Here is a 17,943-nt window from a genome sequence, read left to right on the forward strand (position 1 = left end):
TAATTTCAAATATTGAAGTACATTTTGATCAATTTTTCAGTCCCGATTTCGCGGTACTAGACCTTTCGCCAAACACGCAGACGCAAAGGTGTTCTTACCTTGATTTTCACCCTCAGGAACACGGTGATCGATAAGACAAAATTTATGTAGTGAATTTTTCCGGGCCTCAGTAAGCACTCCATCCCCGGATTGAAAGAATTATTTTTAGTCATGGATTTTAATATGAAGAAACTAGTCAAGGATGGTGTTAGGACGGCATTCAACAGAGTTGTTCAGGTAAATAAATACGATATGTAACACACACGAATTCAGCACAATTTTCAATAGTCTCTGGAATCAATGAATATTTGCTGTTGAAATGAGCATTTATTGAATAAAAAACCAACTATTGAACTGCAATGAAATCAGCTTCTGCTCTTTACTACTATTTACAAATATTCGTGAAAATTTGACGAGTGGTTTCACCATACTACCAATTTTTCGCCAGTCTCATTTGTCCCATTTTGTTCACCTCATCGTGCTTCATTTTACTTTCGATAAAAATGAAGTATCTTTCCTGCAAATTCATCATCAGTACAACTTTTTCGAAAACCCTGAATTGCCCCCTTATGCCTTAACCTACCCCCTTCCGCTCCTCGCGACAATCAGCGCCAGCTGCTGGTTGACAGGAGCAATCTTCAAGATCGATAGAGCCAGTCATAAAGGCAGCTCGAAGAAATAACATAATTAGTTCAAGTCAATATCAAGTGCATTATCGCCCTAAGGAGTTGTTATTCATTTTTAATCGTGTGGAATAAACCCTGGAGTTATGGACTTTAACGTTAAAAAACTGGTGAAAGACGCTGGTGCAGCCCTGAGTCGAGTGGTCCAGGTAATCCCTGCAATCTTAACCTCCCAGGATCTTAATTATCTCCTTTGTATGAAAGATTTTTAGTCCATGGTTTGAGCGTACTTATGCTAATTGCACCGCCCAGTCTATGATTTGTCATTTCGATAACTTCTATTCGAATTCCTTTTTTAATGGGGATGATTCATTTCTGGGACTCGTTTTACCCTGCATAAGACCTGGTGCAGTGGTGAAATGAGTCCCTCGTTGAGCAATAACATGAGAAACAGAGTCTATTGTTTTGAGACAGGAAATAACGTGCCTGTAGAGTACAAAACGTGCTGCTCATTGTGGAGGTATTCCTCAAGGATCCTTCATGTTTTCTTCCCATTATTGGTTTTGGTAAATTAATTGATAAACGAGGGGGGCATGGGGGAGATGTGACTCATGAACTGTAGGAATGTGGGATTAGATTTAGCTCTCGCGGTTGATTAATCATCGTTAAATGAGCTGAATTAAAATTTCTTGTTCGTCAGGACTGTGTGTAGTTTAAATCACAGAACCTTAGAACTACAGCATTTAAACGCTTTACCGCTAAGTTTATGGACTGATACCCTTTATTTTAGCTGACAGAGGAGACCCTCGGAACCTCCGAAAAAACTGAACTCGATGCTCACTTCGAACACTTGGCCGACAGGGCCAATATGACGAAGACATGGACGGAGAAAATACTCAGAAATATGGAGGCAATGTTGACTCCAAACCCGGGTACTGTCATCCACATTGTTTATTGTTACAAATGATTTGTTCCTGTAGTATTTAACAATTTTCTACGTCAATGCTCTCAGGAAACAGAATCGAGGATTTTTTTTATGAAAAAATCGACAAGAAGAAGCCTAATAGATTAAGCAATCTGGAGTACGTTGGGGCGGACATGATAGAAGCTGGAAATGAATTTGGACCAGGAATAGCATATGGTATATTGAATTATTTCTACATTTACAAAAAAATCCGCGAAATGTTGAAAAATTCCAGGTTATCAGCACATTTTTCTCAATAGAAATGTTCTCTAATATATAATACCGCAATAAATTCTGAATTCAGGCGCAGCACTCATAAAAGTCGGTCAATGTCAACAGAAATTGGGGCAGATAGAGCGTGACTTTATCGGTACAGCAGCTAATTGTTACATTCAACCCCTTCGTAAATTTCTCGACGGTGAAATGAAGACAATAAGCAAAGAAATGGCAATTCTCGAGACAAAACGGTAAAAACTAACCTCAAAGTCAGCTTTAATACGAGAAAAATCCTCACTGACGACTCGTTTTATTTTTGTCAACTGCAGTCTCGACTTGGATGCCTGCAAAAACCGAGTGAGGAAAGCGAGGAGCATGCTGGGGCAGCAGAGTGTAAGTTTCTTGAAATTTTTATCTCCATTCAATCGTGGAAGCGATATATTCAATTAGGAAGTGGTACAATCCAACACATCGTTCAGATATTCCGAATATTTTAATTGTCTTGAGGACGATGTCTTGATAAACATTTTTCGTAACAACTTAGAAATTTCTAAGCTTAATGACAAAATGGATTTTTGTGTTAACGTTTTACCATTTCAACATTAAATCTTTGTGGCTTTAAATGTCTTCGTACATTATCACTGGGTTTCTCTCCCTCATTGCTGCATTCCTAACACAAACAGGATTCAGGAGTGTCACCCGAAGTGTTGCTGGATCAGGTATTGTCAAAGAGAAGAAAAAAAAAACAGTTGCACTCATGAGAATTTAACTGTCATGTTTTGATATCAATAAATGGTGGACAATTCATCACTCCGACGAATAACACGAATGTTTTCATTTGTTTTTTACACTCAGGCAGAGAGGGAGTTGAGGATAGCCCAGTCTGAATTCGATAGACAAGCGGAAATAACAAAACTACTCCTGGAAGGTGTATCGAGCTCTCAGGCCGGCCATTTACGTTGTCTCCACGAGTTCGCAGAGGCACAGGCTCGACATTATGCTCAATGTCATGCCACCATGCAGGAGCTGCAACGAGAATTGGCTGGGTATGTACTGCTAGAGAATATTCCGGAGTTGTGTCAGAGTGAAGAGAAATTCCATCACCTCGTTAAATAATATTTCACGTTGAATAAATATCTCGATGCATTTATTTTGTAAATATTCCATTGACAATTCCTCTTCTCCTTGACACCATTCAATGGCTTCTCTTTCAATTGTAAATCGTCTTGAATCAACAATTTGTAAATCTCATCACGTAAAGCTGCACTTAGCTTCATAATTTACCAATTTGTCTCTGGTTTTCTGCATAGCTATCCCACCATAGAATGGTGATATGAGTGAGTAATGTCTGCTGATGTTGAACATAAAAAGATCTAAGTAATGAGCCTCAGTGAGAGAAAAAAATCTAAATATCCATTTACTAGAGAAAGATATTTATTGTTTTATCTTGAATGACCTCCGACAATAAATTTAACATTACATTACATAGCATTAATGCAAATGAATATTTGATAATTATTTTTTTCTCAACTCTCTAGAAAAAATCATATTGAATGTCAAAACGAATGCTTGGCGTGAAGGCTTAGAGTAGATTGATGTACTGTTATATTTAAAGCATACACAGCATCATTACTCATTGATGAATCTGCTCTCCACATCTATTGAAACTTGAGCATCAGCTGTGATAAACGTAGAGGAGCGGAATTTTCTAAAATATGATGAATAAATATTCACGAAAATTCCACTCAGTTTGCTTCAGATACATCAGCATCAATTGCTTGTTGATGAATAGTGACTAGATCATACCAGACTATTCAAATTCTCATTCTCTATTTCTTGCCTGGATTTCTCTTTTTCCATGGGGCATGGGGGTATTGTAGGGCCCGTCAACCGAGTCCCCTGCTCCGTGTCAACAGTGAAGAGATCGCCGAGCTAACCCCAACATCGACCGAGACTCATAACTCTCCGATACATCCGCAATTGACTGAATCAAGTTACGTTACTGCTACCTTCGAGCCCAACATAACCAAAATTTAAATTGAAAAGTATGATCTATTGAATTCTGGTGTTGATTTTGCCCGGCACCTAGTGTTATTGCCATTACTATTTAATTGAATTCAATCAACGATACTTCAATAATTCTAGTTCACTCTTGTTGACTTTCCTTCTTTAAAAAAATCGTTAAACTCTAGTTTTTCTTAAGAATGTCGAATCGGTATTTCTCAACGGTCTTTCAGCTGTTTCCTTATTCTAGAGCTTTGTGAGGGAATCTATGATGTATTTGTGATGAAGAATATCGAAAGGTATTTGGAGAGCATGGAAATCAGCGCTGTTTGCTCTATTATTGTCTTATGATAAAAATGATCTACTTTTCATTGCCAATAAAAAAAGCATTGTTCTTGTTGATAAATTATTGCTGTATCCTTATCTTCCTGTCTCAATGTGACTGTAGTGCTTCTTCTCACACTTCATTTCGTTGTTAATTTGTTTGTTGTGATTGCAATTTACTCACACATAATTTCATGAGAGATAAGTTCATGCAAATTTGTTGATATTTTCCTTCAGGAGTTCCACGAATTCTCAATATAAAACTAACTAAAAATTTGAGATAATTTGTGATTTGGGACATCATCAATGTACTAACCTCAAAATTATTCATGTGGATTCAATTATCAGTTTGACAGGGAGTTCGTATCACCCGGTCGGTCAACAAACTCCAGAGCAGGTCGACAGTGAGGTGGACCGGGCCCGAGTACTCTGTGATTACGAGGCTAGGGACGCGAGTGAACTTAACCTCACCCGAGACGAGGTAACAAAATTCGAGATCTGAAAGACTTGAGATTCCGACAAAATTGGACACCAACACTGACTCGAGTCCTTGCATGCGAGCATGACAAATCATGTATAATAATTTGAGGTTATGTCCTCATATCTCTATGTTAGAACAATATCATTCAGTTGTGAAGTCGTGACACCAACTATTGTGAAGAGTCGAATACAATTCCAATTTACATTCTTAATTCAAAATTTAAACTGAACCTATCACGAAAGTATTCTAAAATGATTTTCACACTCTAGTACAGACGATAATATTCTCTTGCATATGATAAAAATTAATAATATGTAATGAACGTCCACTATATATTAAGTTGTATTTTCCTCCAAAGCAACAATTGTCGTTGGAGTAATGCTGATGCAAACGAAGCCAGCTTGATTAATTATCTGTAAATACTTGTTGACATTCTATGGATCCGTCACGATAGTATAGAATATTTTTAAGCCCATTCATTGTTGTACGTTTTCTTGCACACTTTTATAGATCATTATTTCTCAATGTTTCAATAAAGTTGAGTATTTATTTCTCATTTTGTTTATTTTATTACTCCCTAATGCATGACCAACCTAACCCAATATTTTGCAATTTTTTTATACAGACATGAGGAGAATCGAATCGAAGACTTGAAAAAAGTAATTGTTGGATTGTTTTTTTCTCGAAAAAAATGTTCTGACTCTGAGCTGACTGAAGTTTCTAAAACTAATAAAAAATTCGTCTTCCAGGTAATCTCAGTTAGTGAAATATCAGGTGACGAGGACTATTTCATGGGCTTCAGGGGAATTGAAAAAGGAAAAGTTCCTCGAGTTTTTATCGAACGAATCACATTGAATTAGTGAAACAATTGAATCGAAACTATGTTCACAATAATTAAGTACAAATGATCTGTGGCAGGTGTGCAATATTATTAATACTCTCCAAGTTCTCGGAAATTGAAGCAACTTCGTATAAGTAATAAGTTAAAATAAATTATCGAACTCGATTCCTCAAGAAACAAAGATTTATCGATTGGAGTTTGGAAAATCGTCTAAAAAATTATTTGCGAAATAAAAAATCAGTATACTCAGGTATTCGTCACAGCGAATCCATTAGTTCCTCAGCTTGTGTATATGAATGATAAATAAATAAATTGTTGAGTGAAAATATAGTTTTTTCTCGAAGTGGAATGACGAGAGGTGAAGTTTTGTGAGATGTTTCAAAAATTTATTGACATACAATAATCGAGGAAATTACTTCTTCTTGGATACACCGACAGTGCGACCACGTCTGCCAGTGGTTTTGGTGTGCTGACCACGTACGCGAAGGCCCCAGTAGTGACGGAGTCCTCTGTGTGCACGGATCTTCTTCATTCTCTCCAAATCTTCACGAAGTTTGGAGTCCAAGTTGGCGCTCGTCAGCTGTAGAGCGAAAAAACAAGTTCATTATGTTGTTGAGTACATGCTGACCTCTTTTCGCAACGTATTTAGAGAGAATGTTCAATTAAAACATGTGAAATGGAAATAATAATAAAACTGTGGCTTGTCAGATGGAAAATTACCAATCCAATTCGATTTGGCAATTTAAATATCAATCAAACAGCTGTTTATCTAGCAGAAACTACCAGCCAATGGAAAAAATGGATTAATAAATTCTATCGGTCGTGATTTCTGCCATAGATATGTCATAGTGTTTATTTGACTTTTTAATTGAATTGATAAACTGAGTACACACCTGGGAGTATTTGCCATCAACAATATCCTTTTGTCTGTTGAGGAACCAATCTGGAATTTTGTACTGCCTGGGGTTGGCCATAATGGTCACAATTTTCTCGACCTATTGGCGTAAAAAATAATCGATTAAATGTAGGTGAACAAATACAAATGAATAAATTTAAAAAATGCGAAATTAATTTTTTTAAAGTGAATTTCATCCGAAAATTGGTTGAATAAATTGATCGATTTAAAATGAATGAAGGTCTACCTCTTCCTCGGAGCACTCTCCAGCGCGTTTATCAAGATCGATATCAGCCTTCTTGAGGACGATATTGGCATAACGTCTTCCTACTCCCTTGATGGCAGTCATGGCGAACATGACTTTTCTATTACCATCGATATTCGTGCCCAGGACACGAAGAATGTGTTGGAACTTCTCTGGAATGACGAGTGCCTAGAATTTCATCAAAACAGTCTCCATGAAATATTTCATTCTTAATGTCTGACAATTGTTTTCGTGCTTTAAAATAAGAATGATTAATTGAAATTAGCTCTCATCATGACGCGGTAATAAGATGAGACATTTGAGAGAACCTAACCTCAATCAGAATTGTCATGTCTTAACGACAATGATCATGCCCCTTTTTTTGGAGATAAAATGATTCTCTGACAATTAATCGACCTCTCAATTCTTTGAGCCCACTCATTGTCACTCCTCAAAACTTTAAAAAGATCTGAACCGTCAATCAAATTTGTCGGAAATATCACGAAGGATAACCTTGCCATGATAAAAAAAAATTCCGCCACAAAAAATAAATATTTATTTTAACGAAAAATAAAAATGTCGATTTTCTACGGGGCACAATCAAAACACAGACAATTGATCCAATTTTCCCGATGTTTTCGGATTATTTGATGAGTAAAATATCACACTCACCATTTTCGTAGGCTATCCACGAGCGAAAGAATCTCGAGCTGCAGTTCCACTCTCGGCTTGAAGTCCTTGTCGCTACATGAAAACTGAGCCATACTAAAAAAAAAGCTACGAACATAACCTGTAAATAATTGTGAAAGTGAAAAGCTATAAAATCGCATCTATACGTAAATAGTAAATCTTTTGCAATCAATTCTCTGAAGATCGAAGCTGTGAATTAAAATTTCAGAACATTCCCATGTGAAAAAGTAAATGCATGTCGAGAATTGAGAAGTTTCGTGTGTTAATTAGTCATCATTATTGGGCATGAATCCTGATAGAGTTGTGCACCCATCAAGTGGTGAAGCTGTCCCTGGGGCTAATGATACACTTGAAGGGAATCTGAAGCGATTGACTAGGTACCTCCAGTCTTTGGGTGGGCATATTGATGACGAGCTGAACGTGGTCCTCACAGATCACTGTTATGCTCGAGCATGGAACTGGAAGCCAGAGAGCATTTATGTCAAGCCTATGAAGAAGATTTTTTTCTCGAAGGGATGGGATTCTGTGGGGTGAGTGTGGTCGTTTCAGTTGTTACGGAAATCTCAATAAATATCTCCCATCTCTTCTTTTAGCGAAAAAAAGCTAAAGCCCACCGACAAAATCGATGTCCAGACGTCGCCACCCCCTATCTCTCCACCTCCACCCTACGATCTCATAAAGCCCCTCCATCAAATGGAGGAATGTCACCGACTGGCAACATTCGCACGTCCGGATTACCTCGAAGATTGGGAGGAAAAAATCGACAAGACCTTTTGGTCAGGTCTTCAAACACGCCTTTGGAGTCGTGTTCTTCGCATCCTCACTGAAGAGCACCTCTCACGCCTTGTGAAAACCACCTCAAGCAACGAATCCATCTCCCGACGAATGTCCATAGATTCTTCCGCCAAGCGATTCCGTCACGTTTTCGCGTCAACCGGTTACGATCCTCGGCTAATCCACTGGCTCCACGCTCTCCTCTTTGACCATCTCCCACGGGACTTCCTGACCATTTATCTGGACATCCTACAGACCCTGCGCACTAAAATCCCCCAGCTCGTGGACAAAATAATTTCGACGCAATCGACAATCCCAACGCGATCGGGAGGCGCAATCAATTGGGAAACCCTTACATCAGTCCTGAAGCGCCCGTGGGACCCAGTTTCCACAACCCTCAATACCTGTCGTCCCAAAAAGCTTCCGGGAAATCCTATTCTCATAATTCCACCGTCTGGCATCACCAATCAACTCTCCCCGCGTCAGCTCAAGTGGATCTCCCAACTGAACGCCCTCAGCACAGTCGTCACTATAAATCCTCACTTCGGTCTAACCTCGAGTAAGATGACGATGATTTCCTGCATGGATCAGCTGGTCCAAGCAACACGCGCCAAGATCCAGGAGATCAGGGCTGACTGTCCCGGGAGGCCACTCATCTTCGTCGGGTTTAATACAGGTGCAGCATTCGCCTGCCAAATTTCACAGATCGAGCATGTCACAGCGATTGTCTGTCTAGGATTTCCCTTCAGCACAGCTGAGGGTAAACGCTCGACCCCCGACGACATTCTCATGGACGTGAGGTCCCCCGTTATGTTCGTCATCGGGCAGAATGCGGCGTCAGTCAGGGCTGATGACGTTGAGGAAGTCCGAGAGAGGATGCTGGTGCAGACCAGTCTCATCGTCGTGGGAACGGCTGACGATCACCTGAGGATATCCTCGAGAAAGAAGAATGTGGAGGGCATCACGCAGGGAATGGTTGACAGGTGCATTCTGGATGAGATGGCCAATTTCATCGGGGGAATTCTTCTTCAGCCACATCCGCTGCCCCTGAGACATGTTCACATCAACTACGACAGCAAACCGATCAAAAAGGAACCGAGGAAGAGGAAGAATTCTACCAGCAGTTCCGTTGATAGCTGTGAAATCGTAGGAAAAAAATCGAGACCTGTGACACCGACTAGCGCGGGGAATTCATCGGGTATGCAAGTTATGATGCCGGTACCAAGGGCGGCGAAGTCGTCGCGCAATGGGCATAATGGGAAGAGAAATGCCAAGCCAAGGGGATCGATCAATTCGAAACTATTGACGATCGCGGGACAGGGGCAGGGGGGGAATGGAAACGGAGGGATTACTCTCAATATCGGTGGTATGGCTAGTCTGGCACCAGTGGGACCGATTAAATTTGGGCATGGACCTGGGGAGGGGATTGTTAACAAGGTACCCGTGGACGTCGGTCTGACGAAGGTCAGAAAATCCTTGGAGGGAGGCAGGAGTGTCCTCATGGCGGAGGAGGGGGCGATTATCGGGCAGCGGGGGCCTGGAGTTCAAGGATTCTATGAGGAGGACCTTAGAAAACCTGTGGCCAGGGCTCCCGTAAAGAAGGATCTCCACGGGAGGAATGAACCTCTCAGGAAGCCCTCCACTGCTGAGACCAATCCTGCGGAGAGGGCATCCACTTCTGCCATGAGTACAGGTTAGAGTTGTTTTCAATTTTAGCGCGCGAGGGAGGTTTTCGTACTTTCAAACGTATTTGTGATAGTTTGCGGGAGAATAGGATGACATAAGTCAACAGTGATCTTTGAATTTTGACTTACAAATAAATTTGTTTTTTCGTGGATTTTGAGTTTATTATTTTTCCCCTTTTCCCTGGCGATCCTTCCATTCTGAAGGGGGTCACGTGGGAGGGAGAAATTCAACGGATCTTTTAGATTAATTTTTTTCATTGAAAATGTTTCCGGAAGTGCATTATTAACCCTTTGGAACGGGCTCACCGAGCGTCATGCTGCTCCTTTTCCATTTTTGTTATGAAATGAAATGTTAATTATAAATTTTTAGCGCTGGAGAATATGGCCCACGAATCCAGCGACTACCCCGAGGTCAGCAATAGTACTAATCAAACTGGAGCCAGGATGAACGGCAATTCCATGACAATAATTCCAATGTCGAATAAACTAACAGTTGGTTGTGCTAATGTTAAAAAACTACCACTAACAGCATCGAATAATTCCTGGAAAAAGACTGAACCTAAAGATCTCGGTGAGGATTTCGGAAGTATTCTCGATATTCCCATAATATTTGCCAAAGACGATGATAATCTGTCAGCACTGGAGAAAACCCCCCCTCCAGTGAGTCTAAAAGACACCGCAAGACTCCAGGATGCCAAGCATGAGCTAACTACGCCCACCAAAGTTGTATTACTGAGCAATAAAACCGTGGGACATTCATCGTCGAAAGTGGATGGATCTAAATCCCAGAATTTCAATCGTCCCATTGTCCTCAGAGCTCCAATGCAGAATCCACCCAATCAGGGTCCAATCATCACGTCAAACGAGCCTGTCAAGTACACGAAGATCATATTGGCCAAGAGAAATACGATTATCAAGTCCAATAATTCAGACAAAATAGTTCTAACAAGGAATAAACGAAACTGAAGACAAACTATTTATCACTGTAGAAAATTGTGGGAAATGAAGAGTTGGTTAATGTAATTTTTAATAAACGATTGATTTCTCATAAATGGTACCGCAAATCATCTTAGATCTATTCATCATATGAATAGGAATCCCCTCTTCCTTTTCATCTCGCCCATATCACCGTAAGCATTGAAAACGGGTGGCTAAAATAAAATACCTAATTTACTCCTTCAAATTTTATTAGGTTCAATCATTCATGTTCATTTGTTCTATCAACATAATTTTCGAAAAAGTGAGATTGCTCATTCCACCGGAATGCCTAAAAATTAATGAAAAAAAAAAGAAAAAAATATTCGACCTCGTAAAGAAGAGTCTTATTAAAACCTTCAGAGAACGGTTCACCATTTGACTAACAGTAATAAAAATCATGTATATTAGCTAGATAAACAATGAAAATAAACAACTATTTCACTCATTTACCTCGTTCTATTGAATTTAGACGCAACCCTTAAATTATAATACAAATGCACATAATTTTACCTCATAACCTCCCCGTTTATCTCTACGTTTTTAAGAAATTTCAATTGTGCAATTTCATTTCTCATTACTTTCTATTTACTTTGAAAAATAATTTTTTCAGTACTTTTTCTAAATTTTTTTGCATGAAACTTTGTGCTGCAATCGTTGATCTGGTTATCCTCTAATTTATCGTACAAACTAGGGAATGTGATACCTCCAAAAATTTGTCTGAATCGTTATCTGTCCAATGAGACCCTCATAATTTCCGTAATCACCCGCAAAATCAATTGACCGGTGAATTAATTAACTTTCAAAAATTTCTGGAGGGTTTCTTCGACAAAAACATTGATTCACTATTTCTCTGGAACTGCAGGGGGACCGCATTGCCGGTATTAACATCATCTGGGTTAGTTATTGCAATGGACGTGTTATGCATTCAATGGAACATGATTCTCAACATTTCGTAGCACTGATTTTTTTTCCTGCAATTTTTTTTTCGTTCAATTGTACTGCTCGGGAAGGACGTACGAGATGTCGTCCCATGGGTGTCGATAGAGGCCTTGTTTCAATCGTTTCTGATCCATATAATGTCCTGGAACAAGAAGAATAGATTTTTGTCATACCTAACAGTTATCTAACCTCAAATTTTTCACAAAGTCTTGAATCAATTGCCGAAAGTATTGGATTTTTTTTCCAACCTATAACTTTACAGAAAGACACAGAAATTTCCAGACAACTCACCAATAAATCCTATACTCCTTCCCAGGACAAATAAACTGTTGATCGCCCCGATCTCGATGTATTCCTGAGCCTCCTCCCTCGTAAACATTCCAGAATGCCTTAGCATGTCCACAAAAGCGCAGGCAACAATACCATCAACATTCAGAATAAGATTGGGTTTCTTGCTGGTAGTGATCTTCTCCACCTCCATGGCATACTCCACCAGGGGCTTAACCGGGAAATTCTCCAAGACATACTCCTTGATGAGCTTGACCCTCATATCGGGATTATTAATACTCTTAACCCTGTGACCAATTCCCATAATAAGCTGTCCCTTCTTTCTCGTGCTATTAACAAACTCTTGAGGATGTAGACCAGCATCATAAGCCTCCGAGAACATGCGTGCGGCGCCATCAAGAGCCCCCCCGAACCTGTCACCAATGGTGAGCAGTCCAGAGACAAGCGAGCTGACCAGATCCTTGCCAGCCCTGGCACAGACAATGGTGTTGTGTGCCCCAGAGACGGCAGGTCCATGATCAGCTGTGAGCATTAGTGACATCTCCAGAAACTTGCAGTAAGTCGGCTGCAGGCACCTCTGGAACCACAACAGCGAGACAACTCCTCCAATGCCGACATTTTGTTTGAGAACCTCTGTAACAGGCATCCCAGCGTAAAGCAGCTCCTGTCCCCTCTCGTCACAGATAGACGTCATAAAAGACGCTGGCTTCCTGATGAGTCCCAACTCTCTTGCCCAGTTGTAGTCCATCGGTACCGTTGGTGGAGGTACCTCTGGTGCTGGTACAATGCTCCCACTCTCCACGAGTTTGCCATAGACAGATGCAATGAGATCCCCAAGTGTGTCAAAGCTATCGGGCACATGTGCTCCGGCCTTTCTTAAAGCTTCGTTCTTCGCTGAAGCTGTCTCCATGTTGCTGTGAGCAATAGATCCAGCGTGTCCAAACTGTACTTCTGACTTGAACATGCTTGCACAGGTGCCGATGCACCAGGCAACTAGGGGCTTAGTAATTCTCCCAGACTGGAGTGCTCCGCACACCTCGTACTCTTCGATCCCCCCGACCTCTCCTAGAAGGATGATCAACTTGGCTTGAGGATTGTTCTGGTACCTCATTATGTGGTCCATGAAAGTGGTACCTGGATACCTGTCTCCCCCAATAGCGACTCCCTCGAGCACTCCATTGGAAGCTTTCGAGATGATGTTGTTGAGCTCGTTGGACATGCCACCGGATCGCGACACGTACGCAACACTTCCCGGTCTGTACAATTTGCTGTGGAGTATATTGTCCATCATACCACCGGTGTTTCCAATCTTGAAACATCCTGGCTTAACACCTCCCACTGTAGCTGGACCGATGATGGTAACTTTCTTCTCGTGTGCCATGAGAATTAGTTTTCTCGTCATATTCTCAGGTATTCCCTCGGCTATTATGGCTATCGTCCTGATCTGGGGGAACTGGAGGGTCTCTACAGTACTCTCGTAGGCAGATCTCAGACTGGCAAACGTTACCATGACATCAGCGTCCGGATGCTTCCCCATAGCATCCTTCATCAGCTTGTAAACCGGTATCAGAACCTCCTTGTGTCCCCAGTAGAACTTCTGCTTATGATCACCAACGAAGGGATAGACAATAGCAGCAACTGATGGCACAGTCCTGCGACAGACGAAGTCAAAGTCCAGCATGCTCTGCACTGCCCTTGTCTGCATGCCCCAAATGATAGAACGAGTTCCATTGCTGAAGAGTTGTTGAGTTGTTGGTGAATCAGTTGAGTCCTGCGTTACCGTAGGCCTTTGAACTGGAGGTGGTGGGGTTGGTAGGGGTGAAGTTGGTCCCACGTCCTGCCCGGAGGGAAGCAAGAAATTCGCTGTTGAGAATTCCTGCGCCTCTGGATCGGGAATAGGTTTTTTTCCCATGGCCATTGCACAGATCGCTGTCATATGGGTCTCAGGGCCGAAGACGTGAACGGGAAGGGCCAGACGACGACCGACTTCTCGAATTATGCGTAGGCCTTCCTGGTAGTTTGGTCCAGCTCGTCTTACAAATATCCTGATATCGTGTTCCACCAGTTTTGGCTGAAATTCCTGGAGGGACTTGACAATTCCTTTGAAGGTCGCTGCGACATTCGTAAAGTTCGCTATTCCACCACCGATAATGAGGACTTTTCCATCGGGATGTTTCTCTTTTGTCATCAGGCTAAGGATTGTCTTGGCGTATTCGTAAGTCTGCTGCTCACTGGGAGCACCGGAATACTCGCCATAGTTGGCGAGCTCTGAGGCACCCCCCAAATCGCAGATTGTGTCTGAATAGATAACTGAAGCACCACCACCTGCTACCATCGTCCAGATCCTCCCGTTAGGATTGAGAATCGTTAGCTTCAGGGAGGCACCCGATTTCGCGTCAAGATCGGCGATGTACGCCTCCTCGGGATAGGCATCACGGCCGAATGGAGGTGGATAGCTGATTTCTCCCCAGTCAGGACGACAGATAAAGTCAGCTGTTGTGTCTAACTTGGCAGCTAAATCCAAGATGTAAATGTAGTCGTCCGTTACCACCAGAGGGTTTATCTCCAAGTATGTGAAGTAGAGATCAACGTAGAGTTTGTAGAGAGCTTCGATGAAGGTGGCAATGTCGTTCCTCTTAGCTTCAGCCACGTGGGGAAGGAGTTTTGAGATTATTGTCGCTTTGTCTGGGAGTTCTTTTCCCACTGGTACGTCGAGCTTAAGAGCCTTGGCGTCAACATCACCGATATCGACGCCCCCTTCGTGATGGAAGAGGATTGTATCAGCTGTTCGGTGAGAGTAGATGCAGACGTAAGCCTCTTCCTCGGCCTTGTGGGGGACGAAGGGCTCAATAATGAAAGTCTTTAGCTTGCCACTTGCTTTCTCAACTTTCTGCTCTTTGTTCATACGTTCGTTTATCCAGTTACGAACTGATGGCAGATCGGCGTTGACGTTGATCAGGCCTAGTTTACCGCGACGTTTGATCAGCTGATCTGGCTTGACCACTAGTTTCTCAGTGGACAGCCAGGGGTTTTCAGCGATCGCTGTGTTCCAGTTGGTGGTTTCGTCTATTTGGACGAAACGACATTTCGCCGCCTTTGTGCCGTTCGCTAGCTTACGGTTTATCAAATCCTTGCCGGTCGCTTCGCGAATCGCTTTTGCTGACATTTTTTAGAAATTATCTGTAACATAGGTATGTTACAATTTATTACTAACTAACGGTGATAGGATGAATAAGAGAATATATGAGAAAGAAACTTTTGGGCCCCTGATAACGAACTTAGGGACAGTGCTAAGGCCAGGTAGGAACCGGGGGATTATCGAGGGACGCCGGACCCTATATCTTTCAGATAAAAGACTATCAGTGGCATTCCTGGCACACACACACCTCCCTCTCTCCTCGTGAAAGTCGAGATGAATTGGAAATTTAGGCGGTCGCTGGGTCACATTCCGCGCCTTAAAATTTTGGGTGAAAGTAGACGAGAATTTCGAACGGCAACTATCAAAATAACTTTTTAAAAAATGTTCTTCTATTTAATTGATAAATCACCCTCGATTTACTCACACAATAGAGAAAATAATTCAAGACTCTTGAGGCGCGATGGATCGAACCGATTCCCTGTGATCACCAGTCACAAAAATCCCTGAAAAACTAAATCTAATAGGTCCGGTATCATGGACACTCGGCGATCAACTACTAGCAGACGTTCCAGGGGCTCAGCTTAATCATTTGTCCCACAGCCGACTTAATAAAAACATTGGACAGTATGCGACACACAATGGTGGCGAGATATCGTATGATTTCTCGTAACTTGACTTTTTCCCCTTCTCCCATTCCTGCGACCCCACTTTTCTCATTGCCTCGTGCAATACTTTTTCATTAAGCCCATGAGGCGATAGTCCGCTGGCGGTTCAGAACGTACTACGATAAGAATAATCGAACGATTTCTTTTTCCAGTTGTTATTTTCTTTTTGATGGTGAAAAATTGATAAAACAAAGAGAAGAAGACAAATGCTGCTGATGGAGTTGATTGCCAGGAGTGAATGCGACCGCTTAGCATTAGCCTCGATTTTTAATAATTTTATTTGAATTTAAACATGAATTTATTGACATTTATTTATTATTTACATAGAAAAAGTAGATAAATTGCTTAAAATATTGAGGAACTGAATCGAGCTCTTCCAAACGATGATTTTTATTTAATTTTATAAGTGCATTTACTTTACATGAGAAATCCTCCCTCAATCGTGAAGAATAAATGAGTCAATAATATCGTCAAACCCAACAACGTATGACGTGATTATAAATTATAATTCAGAACGCGTAATCCGCGTATTATTCATATGTTCAACACGCGTTCAATAGACGCCATCGATTTCCTGTTCGCTTTGGATTCTTGAGGTGTTTAAAAACCTTGTGCTGGATATCTCCGTGATCCTGACAAGCAAATCCAGGATAGCATCTGCAGATCGAAGTTCAGAGATTTATATAACGGTAAAAAATAACTAATGCCCGTGTAAAAATAGGAAAAGAGAACAAATTCTGAGGTACAAGAGAAAAATAATCGGGCACTTTAAACAATATGGTCGAATATTAAATTAAATACTGCAACAGTTTTCATTTTTTTTCTTCGGAATGCTTTATTAACTCTTACTACGTAAATAAAAATTCAAGAATAATTTTCCTTTCACCTAATCAATTTTTCTCCTAAGTTGAGAAAATCTTCTGTTATATGCAAATGTCTTTTACTTAATTTTGGGAACAATTTACTCTCATTAGGCTTTGACCACAAAAATAGAATTTCTTATGTAAATCTACAAAAATAAAGTCACGAATGAGAAAAAAAAAGCCGCTGCCCTTGACCCTTGATCGCGACACGTAGAGCAACTATCTGTGTTCTATGATATTGTCAAAGGATCGAGAGTGCATAGAATTATTTATTTTCGTGTGATAATAAGTGCTTGCGCATTCCCTGGCGTGATGTCACATTGCTTTCAAAAGATTTAATAATTACAATGTACATGAGTAATGAGTGACTCCTGTGTGATTATTTTATGATTATTGATGATAATCATTTCATTGAGTCCGTCCTTGAGAAAAATGAATATAAGAAAAAAATGAAGGAATAAATGAAGAAATTTATGTTGGAGTGATATTCTGCTTCATTTCTTGATGAATTATGTCAATAAAATAGTTAACAAGAAGAAACGAACGGACGTCAAATAAATTACCAAAAATGGGGCAGTTTCAATTGCTTATAACTTAGTATGGGCAGAGTGAAAATCAATTTTTTTTTTATTCTGAAGTTAGACTTGCCCCGAAAAAAAAGAGCTCTGAGTTATAAAAATTCCGTCATTCGTTCAGGAGATATCAACGATGCAATGACGTGCATTCCTATTCTTATTCATGTACCAATCGATAGTGTGAAAATGAGGTTATGTTGTTCCCAGCAAGAAAACCAAAGAACCCTCTGACAATACGCATTTTCCACCTGTCCCAGGTTGTGGAATTCCTCAGTTGAGAGGCATTGTAGTGAAAATCGTTTCAAGCGATGCGTTTCCCTGTCCACTACCCCCTAAATCCCATTCCGAATCACCATTTTTTTCAGCATTCGCCCCCACGAAACAAGAAACAGAATAATTAACCGCTTTCCGTATGCCTTTTGGAGTACAACTCACCTCAACTGGCAATGAAAAATGAAGGCGATTGTTGTCACCACTACTCGGCACTTTTCCGTTTGGGCAGTGACTCCAGTTGGAGTACTTATTGCAATTGCGGGTTTATTGTGGCGAAAAATAAGACTCCGATGTTTAACGTGTCTCACAGCACTGCAAACTTACACCAACGCACGCGCGAATTGCACTGATACTTGCATAAATATGGGAGTGTGAGAGGAAACGAGAGAATGAACTATAGGTGAAGCTTGTGAGCTCTAGTTCCGCGTCACAACCACGATATA

The 17,943-nt window shown here is 41.0% G+C and overlaps 4 protein-coding genes across 11 annotated transcripts; 2 read left to right on the top strand and 2 right to left on the bottom strand.

Moving 5' to 3' along the window:
- The first annotated feature begins 116 nt into the window (after window positions 1-116).
- Window positions 117-6,071, top strand: LOC135166798 (endophilin-B1). Of its 7 annotated transcripts, none has more exons than XM_064129407.1 (9): window positions 117-276; window positions 1,453-1,594; window positions 1,675-1,803; window positions 1,931-2,093; window positions 2,172-2,235; window positions 2,526-2,561; window positions 2,698-2,888; window positions 4,519-4,651; window positions 5,401-6,071. In XM_064129407.1, the coding sequence occupies exons 1-9, from the start codon at window positions 211-213 to the stop codon at window positions 5,509-5,511; spliced, it is 1,035 nt and encodes a 344-aa protein (XP_063985477.1). In that variant the 5' UTR covers window positions 117-210; the 3' UTR covers window positions 5,512-6,071. The 7 variants fall into 7 exon arrangements, with proteins under 7 accessions (XP_063985477.1, XP_063985479.1, XP_063985481.1 ...); XM_064129408.1 differs by lacking the exon at window positions 117-276 and adding an exon at window positions 662-871; XM_064129409.1 differs by lacking the exon at window positions 2,526-2,561.
- Window positions 5,857-7,427, bottom strand: LOC135166808 (small ribosomal subunit protein uS13). Its single transcript, XM_064129433.1, has 4 exons — window positions 7,304-7,427; window positions 6,635-6,820; window positions 6,386-6,487; window positions 5,857-6,072 (listed from the first exon to the last, which is right to left on the bottom strand). Exons 1-4 carry the CDS (start codon window positions 7,304-7,306, stop codon window positions 5,905-5,907), a joined length of 459 nt encoding a protein of 152 aa, XP_063985503.1. The 5' UTR covers window positions 7,307-7,427; the 3' UTR covers window positions 5,857-5,904.
- LOC135166781 (KAT8 regulatory NSL complex subunit 3) lies at window positions 7,404-11,840 on the top strand. Its single transcript, XM_064129348.1, has 3 exons — window positions 7,404-7,851; window positions 7,915-9,788; window positions 10,151-11,840. Exons 1-3 carry the CDS (start codon window positions 7,607-7,609, stop codon window positions 10,744-10,746), a joined length of 2,715 nt encoding a protein of 904 aa, XP_063985418.1. The 5' UTR covers window positions 7,404-7,606; the 3' UTR covers window positions 10,747-11,840.
- LOC135166777 (ATP-citrate synthase) lies at window positions 10,950-17,900 on the bottom strand. Of its 2 annotated transcripts, none has more exons than XM_064129338.1 (3): window positions 17,663-17,900; window positions 11,989-15,165; window positions 10,950-11,839 (listed from the first exon to the last, which is right to left on the bottom strand). In XM_064129338.1, exons 2-3 carry the CDS (start codon window positions 15,149-15,151, stop codon window positions 11,748-11,750), a joined length of 3,255 nt encoding a protein of 1,084 aa, XP_063985408.1. In that variant the 5' UTR covers window positions 15,152-15,165; window positions 17,663-17,900; the 3' UTR covers window positions 10,950-11,747. The 2 variants fall into 2 exon arrangements, with proteins under 2 accessions (XP_063985408.1, XP_063985409.1); XM_064129339.1 differs by lacking the exon at window positions 17,663-17,900 and adding an exon at window positions 15,549-15,728.
- Between the last annotated feature and the right edge of the window lie 43 nt (window positions 17,901-17,943).

The sequence above is a fragment of the Diachasmimorpha longicaudata genome, chromosome 10 (genome assembly GCF_034640455.1).
Source record: "Diachasmimorpha longicaudata isolate KC_UGA_2023 chromosome 10, iyDiaLong2, whole genome shotgun sequence".
NCBI classification, from domain to species: Eukaryota; Metazoa; Arthropoda; class Insecta; order Hymenoptera; family Braconidae; genus Diachasmimorpha; species Diachasmimorpha longicaudata.